Source organism: Zea mays, chromosome 10 (genome assembly GCF_902167145.1).
Source record: "Zea mays cultivar B73 chromosome 10, Zm-B73-REFERENCE-NAM-5.0, whole genome shotgun sequence".
Classification (NCBI taxonomy): Eukaryota; Viridiplantae; Streptophyta; class Magnoliopsida; order Poales; family Poaceae; genus Zea; species Zea mays.
The window spans coordinates 60459298-60483014 of record NC_050105.1 but is presented as its reverse complement, the minus strand read 5'-3'; the positions used below and the strand labels follow the sequence as shown (position 1 = coordinate 60483014).

Here is a 23717-nt window from a genome sequence, read left to right as displayed (position 1 = left end):
TATGATATGGTAATGCTTGGAAGTAATGCCGAAGCTTCCTGGAAGCCATTAATACATCATATAGTACCTTCTCTAACTCTGTATAATTTTTCTTTGATGTACTAAGCACTTCAGAGACAAAGTACACTGGCACTTGTTTTCTTGCCTGGCCATCCTGCTTCTCTTGCACCAGCACTGCACTAACCGCAGCATGGGAAGCAGCTACATACAGTAGCAATGGAGTTCCTGATGAAGGTGGGGTTAAGGTTGTTAGTTCTATCAAATACTGCTTCAGTTCTTCAAAGGCTTTTTGCTGAGTTGGTCCTATTGAAAGACTTCGGCTGACTTCAGCACTTCGAAGAATGGCAAGTTCCTCTCTGTTGATCTTAAAATAAATCTATTCAATGATGCCATCCTTCTTGTTAACCTCTGGGCAGCCTTTCTTGACTTTGGTGGCTCCATCCGAAGTATAGCTTCTATCTTACTTGGATTAGCTTTGATATCCTTTGTTGATACCAAGCAACCAAGAAATTTGCCCTTCTTCACTCCGAAGACACATTTTTATGGATTTAGTTTAAGACCAGCTCTTCTGAAATTAGCAAATGTTTCTTGCAAATCAGCAACGTGATTTTCTTGCTTCGTGCTCTTTACTATGATATCATCAACATATGTGAGCACATTTTTGCCAATTTGGGAGTGCAGGACTTTGGCAGTCATCCTGCTAAAGCTTCCTCCAGCATTCTTGAACCCTCGGGCATCCAAAGGTAGCAATAGGTTCAACTAGCGGTTATGAAGCTTGTCTTAGGCTCATCCTCCTTCTTCATCCAGATTTGATGATAACCTGAGTAACAGTCCAATAGGCTCATGAGCTCTGAAGTAGCCGCTACATCCACAAGAGAATCTATTCTTGGCAATGGGAATTCATCCTTCGGACATGCCTTATTGAGATATGTGAAGTCGATGCACATTCTCCATTTTCCATTAGCTTTCTTTACCATCACAGTATTGGTCAGCCACTCTAGGTATGTTACTTCTCTGATGACACCGGCACTCAGAAGCCTTTTTACTTTGTTTCGCGCGCCCTCAGCTTTATCATCGAACATTTTCCGAAGCCTCTGCTTTCTTGGCCTGAAGGTCGGGTCTACATTGAGTGAGTGCTCAATAACATCTCTATTGACACCACAGAGATCATTGGCTGACCAAGAAAAAATATCCTTGTTGTTGAACATGAATCTCAACAAGGTCTTCTCTTGTTCATCAGATAATTGGGATCCTAACAGCACCTTCTGCTCGGCTATGTCTTCGCACAAAAGCATGGGCTTTGGTTGATCTGCTGACACAACCTTTTCTCTTTTATGCTTATATTGTTGATGAGCTTCGGCTTCATCTATGTTATGGATGACCTTCGAATCCATCTAGTTTCCTTCGGCTCTCCTGGCAGCCTCTTGGCTTCTATGTACAATGATAGGCCCTTGGTCAGAAGGTATCTTCATGCAAAGATATGCTGGGTGGAGTATTGCTTCGAAGGCGTTCAGCGTCCCTCGACCAATGATTGCATTGTAGGGATAATCCATATCGACAATGTCGAAGACAACATGTTCTGTCCTTGTGTTGTGAACATAGCCGAAGTTGATCGGCATAGTTATCTTGTCGAGCGCCACGATCTGTTTTCCTTCGAAGCCACAGAGGGGGTGTGTTGCATCATGTATCTTGTCATCCGGCTCTTGCATTTGCCTAAAAGCCTTCGCAAAGATGATGTCTGCATGCCTGTGTCCACTAGGACATTGTGGACCAAGAACCCCTTGATGACACAAGATATGACCATTGCACCATTGTGAGGATAACCCTTGAGCTGAAGATCTTCATGGGAGAAGGTGATTGGTATATGAGACCACTTGGACTTGATGAAGGGTCCTTGCACTCCAACATGTTGTACCCTTCTCTGTGATTCCTTCTTTTGCTTCTTTTTGGCTCGTTCAGAACTTGAGCCACCTGTGATTGGGAGCACCAGCTTCGTAGCTGAAGGTGACATAGCTTGGTTGTCTTGCGGAGCCATTGTCGCGATCATGCAAGTGAGTTCACCAGAGGTGGGCGCCAATGTTGTTCACTTGTTCTCAAATGCTTCGGCTTCAAGAACAAGGCAACACAATTGTTAGTTATTACGGACCTTCATCTTCTAAAGTATTATTTCCTCATGGGCATAATACTTCATCAGACGAAGGTCAAGGACATACCTTCATCATTTAATATGTGAATAGGAATGCAAAAGGATAAATAGTATAACTTAATATTATTAGTTCATTTATTCTTGCATTCCATAAAACATAAATGAATATCAACAATGTTAAAATTACATTGATACCTTCGGCTTGCTCGAAGGCGTGGATGCGAGAAAGTGAATACAATCCAACATGAACAATATAGGGTTTCTGTTCATCTATTTACAGGCACGGAACATAGCCCGAGTGAAATTACATCCATACCCTTGAATGTTTATTTACAAGCAACTAAAGCTAATAAGGTCTATTTAGTCTTTTACTTCTTTGCATGGTCTGAGCCGAAGCTATTGGGCTTCGGCATTCTGCAACATTGCTTGTACACAAGGTCTTCGTCTTGAGAAGCTCAATCAAGGTTGATGATAGCTTCGACAGGCCTTTGTATTAATTTGTCGAAGGTGTTTTTGTCTTGAGGACCTTCGGTGAAGAAGAAGACCCCCAACCGGTCCCATCCAAAACCTCAAGGGAATGCAACGACTAGTTGAGTGCATCGCCGCACTCAGTCGGTTCGTCTCCAAACTCGGCGAAAAAGGTATGCCTCTTTACAAGCTCCTAAGGAAGGGTGACCATTTCTCTTTGATAGCTAGAGCCTAGGAGGCCCTCGACCAGATAAAAGCATTCCTGATCTCACGACCGGTCTTGGTCGCGCTTGATCCCGGCGAGACCCTCCTCCTCTACATTGCGGACACCACTTAGGTGGTCAGCACCGCGCTAGAGGCGGGAAGGAAAAGCGAGCGTCACGTCCTCAAGGTACAGAAGCATGTCTGCTTCGTTAATGAAGTACTCACCAAGTCCAAATCATGATACCCCTAGCTCTAGAAACTGCTCTATGCGGTCCTCATCGCAAGTGAAAGTTAATCCACTACTTCGACCGTCACCCATGTCGGTGGTGTCAACGGCGCCCCTTGGCGAGATCATGCGCAATTGGGATGCTCACATACTACAATGAGGTACGAAGGCTAGAAGAAAGGTTCAAACTCTTCGAGTTACATCACAGCTACAGACGATTCAATGCCGAGGCTGATGAGCTCTCAACCATAGCCTCAGGGCAAAAACTCGTCCCAGACAGGGTATTTGCCTCTGACCTCCACGAACCCTCCATGAAGATCAAGCAAGTACAAGAAGGGCACACTTCATGTTCAGGGATGGGCACCTCAAGGAGGCCATTTGGGACACTTGTGAGCGTATTGGAGCCATCCCTCTCCTCTCTCTCTCTCACTCATATCGATTGGGATTGCATTCTATTGAAATTGAGATCCATCTAGTGCATTGCATCATTTGGTTGATCTTTGGACTTGTGACTCTTGGAGGTTGCCGCCTCCTAGGCGGTTTGGTGGTGGTACCCTGTCGAGCTCTTCAAAGGAAGATTGTTAAGAAGTCATGGTGGTGGTTGTGAGAGGTGTTGTGCTTGCCTCATCGGAGAGGCAAAAAGAAACTCTAGTAGAAATTTAGAGTCCCGCTAGGTTAAGAGCAGCCTTGGGATCCTCTTTGATTAGAAGAACTTTGGATACTATTATGTTGATGATTAACAATGATGTTATAAAATCTGATCTCTGGTATTTCCTCTTTTGAGGAGGTACTAACTGGGTTTATTACTAAAACTTGGCTCTACTAATAATAATAAATATTTGACCAACTAAAAGCAATTGCTTGACCTCAACTCCATATACAGCTAGTCCACCTTAGCCAAATGGGACATTTGCTGAGTACGTTGATGTGTACTCACCCTTGCTTTACACACCACCCCCACCCCAGGTTGTCCCCAGTGTACTCAGTGCTCAGGAGGTGATGCTGGCAACATGGATGACTTTGAGGAGTTCCAGGAATATGATGAGTTCTAATTCTTTCTCAGTGGCAAACCCCCAGTCAGTTGCCTGTGTAGGCTTAGCATCTACGTTTCGTATTTCCGCACTTTGATAATTATGTTGAACAACGGTTATGTATTAGACTCTGTGGATGTCTTGGACATCTTGATGTAATAAAGTACCTTTCCGCTATTTATTTCGAGCATTGTGTGATGATGTCCAATTATGTAATCGCTGTGTACGTGAGTTTCTAATCCTGGCACGTACATAGTTCGCATTCGGTTTGCCTTCCAAAACCGGGTGTGACAAGAGCTCTCACTAGCTCGGCACCTTAGTTGCTTCAATTAAGATCCTTTGTAAGGTGTTTGTGATAGAAAGAGGGGTGTAGTCTTGGCTAGACCAAATAGTTTTAATTCCGCATTTATTTCGGTTATCTAGCATATTTAGATTTATAAATGACTATTCACCCCCCTCTAGTCTACCATCTCGATCCTACATATTAACATAGCGTGCAGACACGCAATATAGTATGCAGGGCACTTGAGGCTCCAAAGTAGTGCATGCGTGGATCATATAACCGTGCAAACAAATTCATGTTATACCCACAAATACGATAAAAATACAAGAGATGGCACCACCAACCATGAAGGACCAATGAGGCGACCAGAGGGGGCAAATGGGAGCCAATCAAATTTTGCTTCTAAGAACTGAAATTGAGCATTTAACTTCAATTAAGATGAAGAAAGCGCTCAAACCAAAAGCACATTAGCCAACCAGTGATCTCATAATTTCAAAATGTTCCTAAGACTCACACGGGACCAACAAAATGAATGGATCACAAATCGAACACTGGAAAGTACGAATCGTCCCATAAACGTATTGCTTACTAGTGCTGATTTCAGCAGCTCAAAATTCAGTTTTCGAATGCGAAGTTGAACCAAACGAACTCGATTGAGCTTAAATTTTTCACACACCTTGACAAGAAATATTCCAAGATGTCCACAAAAATTGAACTCAAACATATTTATATTTTAATCGCAGAAGTAAAAATACGGACAGATTTGGGGTTTTGTTGGGTTTTCTCAAACGAACTCAGACTAGGATCAACTCGGATCATGACCAAGAACTACACCAAGGGGGCGTATGCAGTGACCCAAAGAGTGTATCTCACCACCCTACAATCCCTAACAACACCCGCAACATAACAACTCCATGGTTCTTCGACAAATCCAAAGAGAAGGAAAGGGAAGAACGCGAGAGCAAAATCGAATAAAAAATTTGTGGATCTCAAGACTGAGCACAAGATTCGACAAACCCTGTGGGTGGATCCGGTCACCCTTCCTTCAGACGATGCAATGAAGATTACAAGAGCATCGATGAAGAGTTAAAAAATCTGTGGATCTCAGGCTAACCTAGGAATGAGAACTAGGGTTTTCTAAACAAAAACATTAATGAGTCTAGCCAAAGAGAAGGCTAAAATAATCAGCCCACCCTTCTATTTATATAGGGTTATTACTAGTTCCTAAACTACCCCTAGATACAAAGAGCCTATCCGCTTAGCGGAGGGCGAAATGGATCAACACCAAGAGTTTTGATCTGACGGTCACACGCTCTACACAAAGTTGCTTCGCCTCGATGCACCCTCCATGATGATGCCACGTGCTGCCTCTGATTCCTGTCGCAACTACCATCGCCAAGTTTTGAGGCCCAACAAGGCTCTAAAAAATGCAGCAAGATGATGAAGATAGAAAAACGAGTTTGTTATCAGTGGCTAGGAGAAGAAGATTAAAGCACTTGAAAATTCGTTGAATTAATTCTAGTTTCAAATCAAGATATAAAAATTGAGAAATTGGGTAAAGAGTTGATGGAAACAAAGACACTTTAGGAAGAAAATTCAAGTCGATTTAGTCGTGAGTCCGAAGCTTTAAACATGACAATAAAGGCTGAACCTGAGAAAAATCTTAAGCTAAGCAGAACACTTAAAGCTCTTCAGGATAAATGTTTCGGCTTTGCAACACAATGTACTGCTCGGTTAAAAAGTATCTTCAATTCTGTCATAGCTATGTCTGAGGAAGCCAACCTTTCTGCCGAAGATATCCCAGGAGCACTCGGATGGATTGAGAAGGAGATTGATGATCTTGACGAAGTCATAGTTGGTCATGGTAATTTTTGCGCACTAGTGGCTGCCCGTGGGATACATGTTGCTTTCGCCAAGGCTAGATGCAATCATCTTAGGACTATTAATAAACCAACTTTCAGCCTCTCGTCATCATACTTAGTCAATATCTCGGCCGAAGCCAGAAGTGTAGGTAATAGATTTAATACCCAAATCTAGACTAAGGGTGGCCGAGGGATTGTTGGAGACGAAGCACGAGCCTTAATTAACAAGGAATGAAGATTTTTCTTACTTTCATGCTTTTTTCAAGTTTTCTCTCATTATGTTTCACAATACCTTTGTCTTATTGCTATTTAGGGCGATGTTGATGAAGACTGATAAGCCGAAGCTTATTCAAAAACTCTGAAGAATACTTCCAAAGTTGTCCCTTCTTCTGTTTGTGACTAAGAGATGCTCTTAAAGCTCTTTGTAAAAACAATTATATTTGGCAAAAATTGTCGAAGAATGTAAAACCTTTGTAAATATTTATGGATACCTTGTAATATTACCTTACTTCTTCTTCCACTGTTGTCTGCTTTGCTGTGGACGAAACCAATGATCCCAGTTTTTTGAGTCGAAGGCGAAAAACATCTTCCCCTCTTTTCGTTCACATCGAAGCATTTGGGCCAGAGTCAAAAACCTTTCCTTCTTTTCCACTAGTGTCTTATGCGATATGCCATGATGCAATGAAGCTACAGATGTCTAATGTATGTTTGTATGAATGCAAAATATGATCTGATGAAATATGCAAGTGTATGCCGAAGATAAAAAACCCACACAAATACGCACCCAAACTCTGCATCCCCTTAGGAATGACTTTGGAGTCTCTTCACCTCTTACTTGGGTGGTATTTTAGCTCTGCATCCCCTTAGGAATGACTTTAGAGTTTCTTCACCTTGTACTTAGGTGACATTTTAGCTCTGCATCCCCGTAGGAACGACTTTGGAATTACTTCACCTTTTACTTATGTGGCATTTTAGCTCTGCATCCCCGTAGGAACGACTTTGGAGCTACTTCACCTTTTACTTAGGTGGCATTTTAGCTCTGCATCCCTGTAGGAACGACTTTTGGAGCTTTTTCATATTTTTACACTCGATGGTGTAATCTCATATCTTTACATTTTACATATGGGGGAAATTGGCCCTTATATTGGACAGGGTTGCGAAAGAAAGATGAAAATTATAACCTATGGCCCCATTAAAAACCTTTCTCCCCTCTTGAAAGGAAAAGTGTGTCGTAGGAAAAAGAAAAAAAAGTTACATGGTTGTTACACATAGTATCTCCGAAGCTCGGCTGTGTTCCATGATCTCGATATATCATTCCCATCCATGTCTCTTAACCTGTATGATTTAGGTCTTGACGAAGATACTACCAAGAAGGGGTGTTCCCACTTTAGTTGTAGTTTTCCTACTGTTTCTGGGTTGGCTATTCTTCGAGGCACCAAATGTCCTGGTTTAATATTCTTTAGTCTCACTTTTCTGTCCCGCCACTTTACTGTTTCGACTTGGTATTTATTGATATGATCTATTGCTTGAAGTCTGACCCCTTCTATGGTGTCTTTTGATACTTTGCAAGTGTCTTTGTCCTCTGCCGAAGCTAGAGTCCTTATCGATCCTATTTTTGCTTTTTTCGGTGTTATTGCTTCGTCTCCGAATAAAAGCTTAAATGGAGTGAACCATGTTGACCTCGAGACAATAGTGTTATAACTCCACACTACTTTCACCAATTCGTCTGGCCACTTTCCCTTTGGTAGATTAAAGATTGATTTCATTATCCCTGTGATGATGATTCCATTTGCCCGTTCTACTAAACCATTGGATTCTGGATGTCTCACTGATGCAAAATGTATCTTCGTTCCAATCTGATCACAAAAGGTTTTAAATGTTTCGTAGTCGAATTGTGCTCCATTGTCAACTGTGATAGCCTTCGGCACACCGAAATGACAAATAATGTTTTGCTAAAAAAACTTTTGAACTGTGGCCGAAGCTATCGTAGCTAATGGTTTAGCTTCGATCCATTTCGAAAAATATTCCACTACTAGCACAACATATCTCAAATTCCCTTGGGCTGGTGGAAGTGGGCCCAATAAGTCTAGGCTCCATCTTTGCAATGGGTAAGTGGGTTGGATCAGTTGTGTTAAAGATAAAGGTTGTTTATGATCTCTGGCACACTTCTGGAAATTTTCACATTTTTGTACCAGATCTGCTGCATCTGAAGCAGCCTTCGATCAATAAAATCCTTGTCTAAAAACTTTGCCGAGGAGTGGTCTGGATCCAATGTGGGCTCCACATATTCCTAAGTGTATTTCCTTCTTCAACTCTTGACCTTCGACTCTGGATAGGCATTTTAGTAATGTGGAGCAAACTCCTTGTTTGAACAATTCCCCCTCTATAATCACATATGGCCTTGTTCTGGCATGCATCCTTTTTATGTAAACTTCATCATCCGAAGGATAGTTGCCCTGGATGAAAGATACAATTTTTGTTCTCCAATCTTCGCTATGCACAGGTGAAATTGTGACCACCGCTCTTTCCATGAGTTCAACCGAAGGTGTTTTGAGAGTTTCAAAGAATACATCTGGGGAAAAGAGAGTCCCTGTGCCACTGATTTAGCTAGTAAATCTGCCTGTTCATTGTCTCCTCTTGGGATGTTTTCACTGAAAATCCTTCGAAGGAAGCTTCCATCCTTCAGATTGTGTCAAGATATTTTTCAACCTTCGGGTCTCTTGCCTTACTGCTTTTGTCAACCTGGCCTGTGATGACTTGAGAGTCATATTTAAGCACTGCCCTTCTTATCCCCATGGTCCTAAGCTTTCGGAGCCTCAAAAGGACAACTTCGTAGTCTGCAATGTTGTTTGTGCTATTGAACTCCAATCTGGCTGCATAGCAGATTTTGAATTTTGATTGTGAGATTAGAATAGAGGCTGCACCTACGCCGAAGGTTCCCCATGATCTATCACAGAATACTGTCCAGGCTTCGATATCTGTTGGGTGTACTTCTTCATGAGCCCCAGGTGTCCAATCGACAATGAAGTCTGCTAGTGCTTGAAATTGAATCGAAGATCTATGAACAAAATTAATGGTGAACTCGTTCAACTCTGCATCCCACTTGCCAATTCTTTCTGTAGCTTCTCTGTTCTTTATGATATCCTTTAGGAGTTGAGACAAAGGTACTATGATGTGGTAGGACTGAAAATAGTGCTGAAGCTTCCTGGAGTCCATCAGTACAATATAGAGTACCTTTTCCAACTCTATGTAGTTTCTTTTCAATGGACTTAGTACTTCAGAGACGAAGTAAATTGTGACTTGTTTCTTTGTTTGTTCATCTTGCTTTTCTTGCACCAGCACTGCACTAATTACCGTCTGGAAAGCTGCTACATACAATAGCAATGGGGATCTTGATGAATGTGGAGTCAAAATTGTCAACTCTGTAAGATATTGTTTCAAATCTTTAAAGACCTTTTGTTGAACTCGTCCGTTGAAAGACTTCGACCGACTTTAATACTTTGAAAAATGGCAGATTCCTTTCTGCTGATCTTAATATATATCTATTCAATGCCAGCCTCCGTGTAAATCTCTAAGCATTTTTTTTAACTTGGTGATTCCATCCGAAGTATAACTTCTATTTTGTTTGGGTTAGCTTTAATCTCCTTTGTTGATATAAGACATCCAAGAAATTTTCCTTTCTTTAACCCGAAAATGCATTTTTCTAGATTTAACTTTAGTCCGGCCTTTCTAAAATTAACAAATATTTCTTTCAAATTAGTAATATAATTTTCTTAATTTGTACTTTTAACTATAATATCGTCAACATATGTCAAGCACGGATTTCATCTCAATTGGGCCTGGTCCATCTAAAAGGCCTGGTTGGGGAAACAGATCTGCTCCGCTTAACCGACCCGAACCCTCGGCGCATTTCTCAGACACCCTTCTTTCTCTGTTTCCTCTTCATCTCGCTCTCGGTCTCGGTTCCATCCGGCCTCCGATCCCCAGCAGCAAGAATCAGCGGCCGCGGCGGCGATGGTGTGCGCTAAGTGTAAGATTGCCCCTCCCTTCCTCCCTGTCGTAGATGGTGTGCATCCCCGATTCCATATTTGTCCTTGAGGTGTGCTGCTGGGTTCTGTAACCCCTTCCCCCCTGTTCCGTACATGACAAGGTCTGGTTGAATTTGGGATGCAGGCGAGAAGAAGCTCGGGAAGGTGATCGTGCCTGACAAGTGGAAGGAGGGCGCCAGCAACACCAACGAGAGCGGCGGCCGCAAGATCAACGAGAACAAACTCCTATCCAAGAAGAACAGGTCAGATTCCCTTTCCCAGCCCCTGCCTAGCCTTCTCCCCTACTACTGCTAGTTTTTGCGGCCATGGTTAGACTGACATCACGCGCGAATAGCTGATGCATGTTACTTGGGCTCTTAGTTTAGTTTTCTGGGTACCTTCAATAGATCAGGATAGGTGCTTTGGTTTCTTTAACAAAGAGGCAAATCACCAGAGTTAATGGCTCTACTAGTCATCAAGAATCAAGATATAATATAGATTAAATCAGTAACCACTCAATCAAATAATTTGGATAGGCTGGTGGACTTGATTTCTTGAATTTTGGGCCACCTAAGTCATTTTATTTTAGAAAATTGTGTTAGCTCTCATTTTCCCAATTAAAGGCCTCAACTGAATCAGACTGATAGTATGTCAGTTGTATAAGCTAGAAGATCTTGTTCTTGGCAGTTTGGGACCACAGTCCAGTTGCATGATGTACACGATGGTGGTAGCATGATAGCCTAAGAGCAGCTCCAAAAGACCTTGTATCTGACCGCTAAATTTTAGTTTAGAAACAAACTCGTGGAAAACCATCTCCAACAGGTGCTCAAAATGTTCCCAAAATTTCCGTGAGCATGTGATCCCCTCCACCACGTATATTTTCGACTTTTCGTGGAGTGCCAACGCCCCCATTCTCCGTCAAAATCTATTCTTGTGCGTGATTGTTTTTCCCGCCTTTCCCGTCACTATCAGCAGCGGCAGCTCTTCGCAAACGCCACCACCCTGGCCATGTCCACCAGTAAAGCATGGTTGCCAGCCGTAAACAAACCGGCCAAACCACCGCTGACACCACTAGCAGCAATGATTGCACCAAGAAACCACCACCGGAACTCATATCCTTCCTCGTCCGATGCCGGCGACGTGCTCCACCTGATGGACGCGCTGGGCATCCTGCCTGACGAGGACATTTACATATCCCTCCTCAGAGAGTGTGCCGATGCAGCAGAGGTGGCCTCTGTGCACACACACATAACTGCCCGTTGCGCCTCCGATGGACTCCCGTCGCCGGTCGTGCGTGGGGATATCGAAGCTGCATGCCGGATATTCGACAGAATGCCCACCAGGACGGCATGGTGTCGGCGAGCATGTAGTCCGCCTACTCGGATGGTTGCTTCCATAATGAAGCAATGCGTCTGTTCGCCCACATGTGCCATAGAATACTGGTCCTGGATGGTGATTGCTACTGCCATGCCATTGTGGTTGTGCTGCGGTCATGTACTCGAGCAGGTGAAATATCGTGTACAAAACGAAGATGCCACACCTGTGCGTAACAATATAGCTTGCCGTGGCCAATACAACATCCTTGGCCCATGTATTTCTTTTTAAAAAAATTTAGAGATAAGTTTTTAGCAATCTGCTGTAGGATAACATTTTTTGGGAGGGATTTTTTTCAACAGCCCCCAATAAGAGATTTAGGGAAAGAATTTTGTAGCGAACTTTTGGAGTTACTCTAATGCCCCTAAAAGTTTATCCCTTTTCAATGTGTAAGTAGAGGGACTCTAACTCTCATCAAGAGGATGACACTATGAGTTGGGGCAATTTTTCTGTTTATTTCCTCAAACACTACACAATGCCATACCCATCTAAGGGTTGGAGACACATATTTATAGCCCTAGAGGCTGCACTACCACAATACCACACCTTCTCACACACTACACAACAGGATTGTCCTCTAGATGCTAAAGAGACTATAGAGGACAGTCAAAAGCGACTGTTGTCCTCTAGATGCTAAAGAGACTACAGAGGACAGTCAAAAAACGACTGTTATCCTCTAGATGCTAAAAGACTACAGAGGACAGTCAAAAAGCGACTGTTGTCCTCTAGATGTTAAAGAGACTGCTGTCCTCTAGATGCTCAAGACTTATTCCATTATTCTCCCCCTAAGTCTTGGGCGTCGTCTTGTGGGTAAGTTGGGCCATCCTGGACCTGGAGCAAAGCTCAAGAAACTTGATCTTCCCAAGGGGCTTGGTGAGCAGGTCTGCAAGCTGATCCTTGGTGCTGATGTAGCGCGCCTTGATGCTCCCTTCTGCCAAGCAATCTCGAATGAAGTGGTATCTCAGCCGGATGTGCTTGCTCCGTTAATGGAACACGGGGTTCTTGGCCAATGCCAGAGCGGACTGGCTGTCCACCCTGACTTCCACCGCTCCAGTGTCTCTCCCGAGGAGATCACCGAGCAGTCGAACCAACCAGAGCGCCTAAGTTGAAGCAGTGGAGGCCGTTGTGTACTCGGCCTCGCAGCTGGACATGGCCACCACCTGCTGCTTGACCGACTGCCAGCTAATGAGTGCCGAGGAAGAAGAGGATCCCGCTTGTGCTCTTGCTAGTGTCGATGTCACCGGCGTGGTCGCTGTCGCTGTACCCGACAAGGTGTGCCTCCCTAGGGCACCTCGGGTAGTAGAGACTGTGGTCGAGAGTCCCCGCAACATAACGGATGATCCTCTTCACAGCCTGCTCATGCTTCGTCGTCGGTCGCTGCAGGAACCGACTAACGTAGCCGACGGAGTATGCCAAGTCAGGCCGTGTGTGGACGAGGTAGCGAAGGCTCCCCACAAGACGCCGGTACTATGTAGCATCCACCTCCTCCGTCGTGCTATCGCGACTCAGCTTCAGCCTCTCCATCGGAGTGAGAGCTGGGTTGCAGTCGGTGAGCCCAGCCAACTCAACAATGCGCTTGGCGTAGGCGGTCTGGCGAAGTGTGATCCCGGAGGCTCCCTGGTGCACCTCAATCCCCAGGTAGAAGGAGAGATGCCCCAGGTCACTCATTTGGAAGGTGGCCTTCATCTCTTCCTTGAATGCTGCCACCTCTGCATCCTTGGCGCTGGTGATCACCAAGTCGTCGACGTAGACACCCACCAGCAGGGCATTTTCTCCATTGCCCGCCGATAGAGGGCCGCCTCGTGCAAGCTTGGCATGAAGCCCATCCTCTTGAGCGTGGAATCCAGCTTAGCATTCCACGCCCTTGGTGCCTGTCGCAAGCCGTAGAGGGCCTTGCGCAGGCGCAACACCTTGCCCTCCTTGCCAGGGATCACAAAACCTGGCGGCTGGTGTACATAGACCTCCTCCTTTAAGTCGTCGTTAAGAAACGCCGACTTGACATCCATGTGATGAACATGCCAGCCCTCCTGGGCTGCCAGCGCGAGGAGTCGCACGGATTCCATCCGTGCCACAGGGGCGAAGGCATCGTCGAAGTCGATCCCCTCCTGCTGCAAGAAACCGCGTGCCACCAAGCGATCCTTATGCTTGACGATGGCGCCGGCTTCATCCCTCTTCAGTTTGAACACCCACTTAAGGGTGATCGCGCGAGGACCATGAGGGAGATCAGCGAGCTCCCAAGTGCGGTTCGTCTCAACCGCGTCCATCTCCGACTGCATCGCGGCACGCCAGACCGCATGTTTCTCGGCCTCCGCGAAAGACCGAGGCTCACCATCGTCGCATGCAAGATGCAACTCTCCTGCCAGAATGCGAGACGCCGGGCCCGACACCGACGGGTCGATGAGAAGGCCCTCCACCCTTCGATACCGCAACGGCTCGCCGTCGTAGCACGCGTCGACGCGCTCCTCGTCGTGGGAGAGCGGGGTCACAAGCTCCACTGGGTCGTGCTCGACACGAGTTGGTGTCGGAGAGGACGTTCCCGGAGAGGGTACCGTCGGTCCTAGAGTACGTGGTTGCGAAGAGCTCGCTGTAGCCGGAGTCGTGGCTGGAGTGCGTGGTGGTGAAGAGCTCGTTGTAGCCGGCGCTGGAGTCGGTGGAGACTTGGGGGCTGGGGTAGACCTGCTCGGAGAAGAGTTGCCTACTCCCCCAACTCCCTCAAAGTGGACGTACTCGATGGTGAAGTCGTTGTATGTCGGAGTCGTGCCGTCGTCCACCGCCTTGTCCCACGCCCATCCTTGCCCTTCGTCGAACACTATGTCGCGCGCCATGCGCACACGCTGTGTTCCTGGGTCAAGGATGCGGTAGGCCTTCGAGCCCTCCGCGTAGCCAATGAACACCCCCGGGGTGCTCCTATCGTCGAGCTTGCTGATGTGGCCAAGCTCCTTGGTGAACGCGAGACAGCCGAAGACCCGTAGGTGAGAGATCGCCGGCTTGCGCCCATGCCAAGCCTCGTACGGTGTCATCCCGTTGAGAGCCTTGGTGGGCGAGCGGTTGAGGATGTAAACCGCTGTCACTACCGCCTCTCTCCAGAAGACGGTCGTCATTCCCCTCTGTTTGAGGAGAGCCCGAGCCATCCCCACAACTGTCTGGTTGCGCCGCTCGACGACGCCGTTCTGCTGCGGGCTGTACGGCGCGGAGTAGTGGCGCTGAACGCCCTCATCCGCGCAGTACGACGCGAACTCAGCCACCGTGAATTCGCCGCCGTCGTCGGTGCGCAGCACGCGCAGCTTGCGGCCGCACTCCGCCTCCGTAGCGACCTGCACACGCCTGATGGCGTTCGCAGCCTCTCCCTTGCTACCAAGGATCATCACCCACATGTAGAGGGAGAGATCGTCGACGAGCAGCAAGAAGTAGCGTCGTCCTCCTGGTGTGGCTGGTGTCACCGGGCCACACAAGTCCCCATGCACGAGCTCGAGCCTCTCCTTGGCTCGGAAGCTCGACTGCTGGGGAAAGGGGAGCCGTTTCTGCTTTGTCAACACACAGGCATCGTAGAATTGCTCCACATGGTCAAGGCACGGCAGGCCTCGTACCATCTCCTTGGCACTGAGCCGCTTCAGGGCCTCGAAGTTTAGGTGCCCGAAGCGCTCGTGCCACTGCCATGCCCTGTCGTCTCGACGAGCAGCAAGGTTGTGCCACCTTCACATTAAGGATGTATAGCCGATTTGGACTCCTGCGTACCTTGGCAAGAAGGTGACGAGAGGAGTCCCAGATCCTCATGACTCCGTGCTCGACCTCCACGCGCGAATCGTTCTCATCCAGCTGTCCCAAGCTGATGATAGAGTTCCTCAACGTTGGGATGTAGTAGACTCCGGTGAGTAGCCTGTGCTCACCAGACGCGACGGTGAAGACGACTGAGCCGACGCCCTTGATCTCTACGCCGGATGCGTCCCCAAACTTGACGGAGCCTCGGACGCTAGAGTCAAGCTCGGTGAAGAACTCCCGTCGGTCGGTCATGTGATGAGTGGCGCCGGTGTCGAGGCACCATCCTTCGATCATGTCTTTGCTGGAGTCGTCGCCGAGGAAAGCGCGTGCTTTCGACTCATCAAGGTGGAGGAGTGCCGCTGCGGCCAGTGCCGCTGGAGATAGCTCGATGCTTGCATGTGCTATGAGCAGAGCCTCCTCCGCCTCCGCCTGTGCGACGTTGGCCTGGCCACGTCGTGGCTGTCGACAGTCCCTGGCCCAGTGGCCAAGCTTGCCGCAGTTGTGATAGCCGTCGTCTCGTGCCGACTTCTTGTTGCCGACGACGCCGCCTTGGGCACCTCCACGGGCACCACCCTCAGCATGTCCTCGCACCCCGACCTGGGCGCCTCCACGTGGCTTGCCGTGTTTGCGGCCTCGTGTCGAGGAGGACTCCCCCTTCTTTTTGTCACCCTGGCAGGCCTCCCACTGCTCCCGAGTGAGATGTAGCTTCCCGCCGATAGTGATAGGCCCAGAGGAAACCTGTGGTTCGTCGCCGTCGACCGCCTTGAGATGACCTATCGCCTCTTTCATTGTCATCGTAGAGAGGTCGAGCAGAGACTCGATCGAGCGAGCAATCTGCTTGTACTTCTCGGGGATGCAACATAAGAGCTTCTCAACAGCTGTCTTCTCATCGTAGGTGTGGTCGCCAAACTGCACCATCTTCTGCAACAGAGTGTTGAGGCGGAGAGCAAAGTCATCAACATCCTCACCTGGCTTGAAGGCCAGGTTCTCCCACTCCTAGTGAAGTGCCTGCAGTGTGGTCTTGCGGGCACGGTCGATGCCGATGCGGGCCGCAGCGATGGCGTCCCAGGCCTGCTTGGCAGTTCACTTCCGGGAAAGCGAAAACTGCATCTCGGGCGGGACTGCAGCAATGAGGGCATCTAGCGCCCGTCGATCCTCGTGGTAGTCGACGTCGCCGTACCGAACTGCTTCCCATATGTGGCGAACCTGGAGCCGTACCCTCATCACCGCGACCGACTCGACGTAGTTGGTCTTGGTGAGGGTAGGCCACCCACCGCCGGGAGCCCGGGACCGATGTCCCTGACAATGGCCTAGGCCATGCGGCGACCATGGTACCGATCCGGGGAGGGAGAGCCGCGCCGCCTGTAGAGGCCGCGATCTCCGTCGACTCGGTCGCCGCCGCCGGGAGCACCGCCGGCGTGTCTACGCCCGTCTGGGCTGTCGCCGCGTGCGCCCTCGCCCGGAGCGCCGTCGGCGCCTATCTGGGCTGCCGCCACACGCGCCCCCATGGGGATGCACGGCTGCCCATTGTGCCGCCTGCTCTCGCGCTGCTTCCCTCGCCAGCCTGAGCTCTTCATCGGTGTTGTTGTCGACAAAAGAAGAGCTGCCGGCTCTACTGCCGCGCAGTGCCTCGAGCTCTGCTGTCGCCGCACGTGCAGCATCCGCTGCTTCTACTTCCGCTCTCGTTGCTGCCAGTTCCGCCGCCGCCAGCCGTGCTGCCCTCGCCGCTGTCGCTGCAGCCGCTGCTGCTCGCTCGCGTTCTTATGCCGCGGCGACCTCGGCCTCCTGCTGGCGCCGCGCACTCGAAGTGACCGAGCGTAGGGACATGGTGGGCTAGTGAGGGGTCGCTGCGTGTGGAAGAGGTTGTCTCAGACGAAAGGCTGCTCGTCTAAGTAGGAGAGGAAGGAACAGTTGGAGCTCTTGCTGTCGATTGAGTGTGTGGAGAGGCGCGGGAAGGAGATGAGCACGAGATGTTTAGGCTGCAGGATAGTTTGTCTCTGATACCAATTGTAAGTAGAGGGACTCTAACTCTCATTAAGAGGATGACACTATGAGGTGGGGCAATTTTTCTGTTTATTTCCTCAAACACTACACAATGCCATACCCATCTAAGGGTTGGAGACACATGTTTATAGCCCTAGAGGCTGCACTACCACACCTTCTCACACACACTACACAACATGATTGTCCTCTAGATGCTAAAGAGACTACAGAGGACAGTCAAAAACGATTGTTGTCCTCTAGATGCTAAAGAAACTACAGAGGACAGTCAAAAACTATTGTTGTCCTCTAGATGCTAAAGAGACTACAGAGGACAGTCAAAAAGCGACTGCTGTCCTCTAGATGCTAAAGAGACTACAGAGGACAGTCAAAAAACGACTGCTGTCCTCTAGATGTTGAAGAGACTGTTGTGGCCTCCTTAGTTCTTAACTGAATAGATAGTGAAGTACTTTTTGGAAGTGTCACAGATCTGGATGACAACGTGCCACATGTTCCATAAGGATTTATATAAATGATAAACTTTGTCTTATTGGAGAAACTGTTATGCTGAGTGCTGTCTCGGTTGACATAGGAATATGAAGGAACCACTTTCCAAATTAATGAATGTTTCTTACTAGTTGTGGGAATACACAGGGAAGATAGAAAAGGTGAGAAGGAAATATGAGTTCTGATTATTTCAGCTTTTTCTGACGAGCTTTTATGAGAATCTGACTGTAGGAAGGATTTAGTTGTGGGGAGAATCTGAATATTGCGAGGATTACATGCGGAGGAGATGAAGGGGTACATAAGGTCTAGAATCTAGGAAGTGACAGATTCCTCCTATTGTGACGACTCGGCAGATTATGTGTTCATGCCGATTTGAACTATTTTCACCAAAGCGATTCTCATAAAAGGTGTCTGAAAAGCTGGACGTTTGGCAGTTTGTAGCAACTTCTGGGCCACAATCAGGAAATAAGCTGAAACAAACATGGCCAACGTTGTAAGACCAACTCCAGCAGCCTCCCACTCCGCATCCGTATTTTAGGTAGACTTGGTCATGGATGAGTGGTTCTTTTGCACGGTGCGTTCCAACAGACTCCGTATTTACACTCCGCATGCAGACTGTGACAACTGGGTCCCGCGAGCACCCGCGAGCGCATGCAGTCTTGTGCGGAGAGGAGAGAGAAAACGTGGAAAAGGGGAGTGCAGGTACACGGCGTGCTTTTTAAGGAGACGGATACGGAGTCCGCTGGACTGATGAATAGTGCGCGGACGCGTAAATTTGACGGATACACGTCCATATACAGAGTCTGCTGGAGTTGGTCTAAGGTATCGAAACAGGCGCTTGTGAGGGTTTCATATGGACATGAGGTGGTAGGGGATAATGATTTTCAGTTTTTAGGCATCTTTAATCAAAAAACATATTTATTTGATGGCGCTCTTGAATTCGATGGAAATATAATGTGTCAGCACTGTGTGGCTGATAACCTGTTTGTTTGGTCAGGAGTCAAGGTCTTTTCCTTCTAAATATGTTGCTGAAAATTCTACGTCAGTTTTTTGTATGTACGGGTTCCTTAGCCTCATTGAATGTTTTTTCAGAACAAGCTATATGTTTTTGTTGCTTCTATTGAAACCACAGCGTGTTCTTTTTTTGTAACTTAATATCCAAATCATATATGTTGTCCGTTGAAGGTATTATATTGTGATTGTGGTCTAATTCCGCTCACTTCTGCTCAATCACAGGTGGACTCCATATGGAAACACCAAATGCATAATCTGCAAGCAACAGGTGCACCAGGACGCAAAATATTGCCACACCTGTGCTTATTCAAAAGGTAAGATATACACTACAGAGAGGACATGGTAAATGAATTTTGTTGTTTGTTTAAAATTGACAATAAGTGCATCGATACATTCGAGGTATCACTCATATAGGTCACAACTTAACAAGATGCTTCTGAAATTAGTTGATTCCTTATTCTGATCATAGTATTAACTTTTTTCCAGGAGTGTGCGCAATGTGTGGGAAGCAAGTGTTGGACACGAAACTCTACAAGCAAAGCAATGTGTGATCATAGCTTTACTAAACTGCTAATAACTTGTATGAAATCTTGTACTCGCAATACAATCAAGCTATTGACAATAGTTAACAGAAATTATGTACTTGACTAACAATTCTGGAATGGAACACAAAATGTCTCCAAAATTAAAGCTCTACGGACTTTATGCAAAGTTTGGGTTGCAACTGGATATTGCAACCGGGTCTAGCATAATTTTTCATTTGAGAATCAGAATTCCTATGGCCTCCATGGCAGCAGTTTCTGCGAGGTTTCTGAGTATCCTGTTCGCTTCTGATGGAAACACGTTCTCAGATGTTTTAAAATTCTTCACTGCCAATGGTACAGTTTGTCTGAACGATGCATTTTGTTTGTTGCCAGCCTGCTACAGTACTGGTACAGTTAGTCTGAATAATGCTTCTGGTTTACAGTTTACTGCCACATTACACATAAAGACGGGCACATAACCTGTCAAATGTACTGCCACAATTAGACAGCTGCATCAACCATGGCCAGGTCAGCCTACAAGGCTATAGCTAGCTATATAGTTCTATGAAGCAGAAACACATGAGATTAAGCTACATACTACAATGGACAAGGGAAATGTAATAAATCCAATGCTTGGAATTTTATTTCGACACAGTGCGGTTCTAACTTAAGTTTTCTGGTTGAGCACATGGCGGAGCTGAATCTTCTGGCTCTCCATCCGAGCTTCAAGGAGCTTCGCCTTCAGGCTCTGCCTCTGAACCATCTCCATGCAACCTCTGAAACCCCGGTTGAGCTGGCTGTTCATCGAATCCGGTGAGCTCCATTGCGTGGTGCTAGGGGTGCTGTCCCCCATATCTAGATTCAAGCCTTTGGCAGTAGAGTACACACCATTTGGAAGACTTGCACTTGATAATCTCCCATTTATCATATCCGCAACATCTTTTGTACGGAATTCACAGTTTTTCAGTGGAGATGACTTCCACAGCTTTGATATGGCGGACTCTTTCTTCTTGGACTGTTCCATGTCCGTCAGGTACACACTGCTCAAGTCATCACACAGTTTGTTGGCCTGCTCACCCTCAGAATCATTTCCACTGGTCCACGAAATTCTGTCAAAGATCTTGTTGACTGAATGTTCACTTTCATACGGCGAATGGCTTGAGCCTTGCATCTCTTCATGGCTCATGGTCTCCCAGCTGCTTCCATCTTCCTTATCGCTCTCATCAGAATGGCTTCCATCTGGGAACAATCTGGCTCGATTTTCCAGAAATATATCAGCTGTTGGGCTAGCTTCTTGGATTTCTTGCTTTAGGCATGGTTCGGTTTCCTTTTTCTCCATCTCTTCACTTGGGCGTAGCTCTTCAAAGATGGCCAGTATATCTTCTGATGCTCTTGGTGGCTCATATGTGAATTCAACCTCTTGGTCTCTGGCCGACCCAATGGCCTGTACAATGTTGTGTGCGGCTTCAACAATTGTGCTGTCTCCTTTGGAAGAGCTGAAAGTCAAAATGAAAGCCTCCACCTCCTCCTGCAGTTTGCTCAACTGTTCATATTTGGCCTCAAGAGTGAGCTTGGCATCGACAAGTTTCATCTGCACTCGCTCCTCACGCCACACCTCAGCCATCTGTAGCAATTTCCTATCCTCATCCAGGTCGCCGCGTAGTTTGACAGAATCCTGCTTCAAGGCTTCGATCTCTGACTTGTGTTCCTCTATCTCCCTCACTAGCTTGTTGCACACCTCATCCGTGAGTTCCCGCGTCTTCTGCTCGTTGTCATACTCTTGCAATAGCTGCTTCGCGGCCATTTTGACCTCTTTCAACTCATCAACAAGCTTGAAGTTAATAGTCTCCAACTGCCTCCGGTTCTTTTTCTCATGCTCCAGATCAGCCTTCATATCTTCAAGAATGGCTTGAACTTTCTTGTGCTCTCTGTTCCGCCAAGCTGCTTTCTCCTCTGCAAGTTTCTTGAACAAGTGATTCAGTTGCTTCTTGGCTGAAAACCGCTCAGCTTCTAGCTTGCTCACTCTATCCCGTGCCTGCTGAAGCTCCAACTCAAGGCTAGCAACATAGCTACCCCCTTGCTGTTCCTCAACGAGATTTAGTTGGCTAGCAATCACATAGGCACCATCTGGTTCTATGCTCTTTATGTTTATATGCTCCCATTTTGTTGCATCCTCCACACCAGAGGAAAGACCAAGATGTATCTGCATGGTTAAATCCACTGGATTAGCTTGCAGTATGGAACGCAAAAAGATAGAAGCAATTTAGGTGCACATGATTTCTGGTTATACCTTGTGGAGCTCTTCACTATGTGGCTCCAGGACGGAGTTGGGGCTTGAAATGTCTTTTTTGAAACTACGGTGGTAAGTAAGAGGATTCTTGCGCAGGAGGTGAGCTTGTAGATGTCTCGGTATATGCTGTCATATAAGTGAAATCAACAAGTTAATATGAATGATCAATGGACTGCCACGAAGCAGAAAACAAACATTTTTAACATCTCTAACCAGCAACAAGACATCAATACATTGCTAACTATTTGATAGCACTCTCAGATTTACCCATCGTCTAAGTTACAACCTAAAGTAATTTCATCATAATGACAAATCAAAGATCTCAAGAAAAAAGGAGACAAAGAACGAAGATGAACTTGTCCCATGATTGCGCATATAAATCTGAGGTGACACTACTGAGTGAGTGGATCACTGAATCTTTCAGATCCTACCAGCAAATAGGATGAATGACAAACAAAAGTGCTGTATGGAACCCCATACCATCTTCTGAAACCAGGATCTATTGTTCATACCATGAATGGCAGTGCCATTGCAACCAAGAAGCTCAAGTGGGAACTGAACACATGTCACTTGGAAAGGAAGCAGTAGAGACTCCAGTAAATAGCAAAGGCACTCAAGCACCACAAGCAGGTGCGGGTAGCCGCAGGAGACAGGCTGGTTACTCCCACATCAAGAATCCTAGCGAGGTACATCCGTGCGTGCTTAATTGCACGGCACACCGATGATTCAATGAGCCAGGAGCAGATCACATGAGCGGGATTGGGATGTGTGCATCACAAGCAACGCGCCCATGGCCTGAGCAATAAATGCCACCCGCCGCATGAGACGGGCGCGAGGAGAGAGAACAATGAGAAGGGGAGCCGCCATAAATGGGGATCTGGGCTTCGATCCCACCGCCGTGCGACGCCGCAACGGCTAGTAACTGCTTCCAGCCACGAGCTGGAACGGAGGGAGGCCTGAGAACGGCGTAGTACGGTGGGTGGGCGAGTAGAGCGGTTTGATGAGGGAGGGGGTGCCGCCCGCCGTCCTGGATTCGCTTCCCCGTACGCCGAATCCGAGCTAGGATCCAGCAACATTCGAGCGGGAGCAGCTTAATCCGAGATAAAAAAAATTCTGGCTCCGTCACTGTTAACGGGCGAGCACGGGGTGGGAGGGGCGCGTACCTCGAGGCCGACACGGGAGGCGGCGTCATACTGGCCGGCGGTGGGTGCCTCCTCGGGTGGCCGCAGCCGCCACACCGCCGCGGCCAAGCGTCTGACGGAGGAGGGCGGGTCCCCGCGCGGCCTCTCTGCGTTTGCATTGCTCTCGCCGCTAGACGCGGCCCAACAGAGATGCGGAGTCTCGGGGCCGCCGTGGCGGGCAGCTCCAGCGGCGGCGCCTGCGTCAGCCGCGGGGGTGGTGGCTAGTGTGGCTTTGAGCGGGCGGCGGCGTCGGAGGCGGCGGGGCGGCGCGGGTAGAGCGGAGGAGGCAGCGGCGGGGCGTGAAGCGGGCGGCATTGACTGTGGGACCTTGTGTAGGGTTCCGGCGGTGTGACGGGGGCGGGATGGAGAGGCCGGGGAGTGAGAGACGTTGGAGGGAGAGCAAGAGGAGGGTTGGAAGCGACAAGGGCAGAGAATTAGGGGGGGGGGGGGGGGGGGGGGGGGGGGCGAAGGAAAGAGGTCCATTTTTTGCGGGGCCTATAAGGAAGTTGGCATTTATGAGGAGTAACTGTTAGTACCTGTTATATTTTATGATTATAAATTGCAAGTTATTTTAATTTTTTATATTAATAGTTTCTATGACTGTGTTATCAATATACTCCTCTCGCTGACAAGCCGACCCCACCCGCTAGCCGCACTCACCCTCGCTCTCTCGCGCCTGCGCACCGCTGACAAACTGACCCCGCCAGTCAGCCACCTTATCGTCCTCGCCGCGCACAGCTTCAGCGCGATCGCCGCCGGCCACCGTCCTCTCCCCCTCCCCGCCTGCACTCGTCGCACAGAGAAGTTGACACCGCTTCATCCTTCGCTCGCTGTGGTCGC

General features: G+C 47.8%; 2 protein-coding genes across 4 annotated transcripts; one reads left to right on the top strand and one right to left on the bottom strand.

Annotated features, from left to right (window-relative positions):
- Positions 1-10102: 10102 nt before the first annotated feature.
- On the top strand, positions 10103-19696 carry LOC100283927 (postsynaptic protein CRIPT). Its single transcript, NM_001156825.3, has 4 exons — positions 10103-10250; positions 10394-10511; positions 19105-19196; positions 19369-19696. The coding sequence occupies exons 1-4, from the start codon at positions 10235-10237 to the stop codon at positions 19431-19433; spliced, it is 291 nt and encodes a 96-aa protein (NP_001150297.1). The 5' UTR covers positions 10103-10234; the 3' UTR covers positions 19434-19696.
- Positions 19697-19734: 38 nt separating this feature from the next.
- Positions 19735-23245, bottom strand: LOC100191718 (uncharacterized). Of its 3 annotated transcripts, none has more exons than XM_008663100.4 (3): positions 22209-22530; positions 21697-21822; positions 19735-21609 (listed from the first exon to the last, which is right to left on the bottom strand). In XM_008663100.4, the coding sequence occupies exons 1-3, from the start codon at positions 22224-22226 to the stop codon at positions 20074-20076; spliced, it is 1680 nt and encodes a 559-aa protein (XP_008661322.1). In that variant the 5' UTR covers positions 22227-22530; the 3' UTR covers positions 19735-20073. The 3 variants fall into 3 exon arrangements, with proteins under 3 accessions (XP_008661322.1, XP_008661321.1, NP_001130619.1); XM_008663099.4 differs by having other exon boundaries at positions 22177-22363; NM_001137147.1 differs by lacking the exon at positions 22209-22530 and adding an exon at positions 22860-23245 and having other exon boundaries at positions 19788-21609.
- Between the last annotated feature and the right edge of the window lie 472 nt (positions 23246-23717).

Excerpts from the sequence above, each read along its gene's own strand:
- LOC100283927 (NM_001156825.3), top strand. Across the intron at positions 10,512-19,104 it reads CTCCTATCCAAGAAGAACAG|GTGGACTCCATATGGAAACA; the intron begins GTCAGATTCCCT and ends GCTCAATCACAG. Across the intron at positions 19,197-19,368 it reads CACCTGTGCTTATTCAAAAG|GAGTGTGCGCAATGTGTGGG; the intron begins GTAAGATATACA and ends ACTTTTTTCCAG.
- LOC100191718 (NM_001137147.1), bottom strand. The coding sequence starts at position 23,192 with ATGCCGCCCGCTTCACGCCCCGCCGCTGCCTCCTCCGCTCTACCCGCG. Across the intron at positions 21,823-22,859 it reads CCTCCCGTGTCGGCCTCGAG|CATATACCGAGACATCTACA; the intron begins GTACGCGCCCCT and ends CTTATATGACAG. Across the intron at positions 21,610-21,696 it reads ATAGTGAAGAGCTCCACAAG|ATACATCTTGGTCTTTCCTC; the intron begins GTATAACCAGAA and ends TTAACCATGCAG.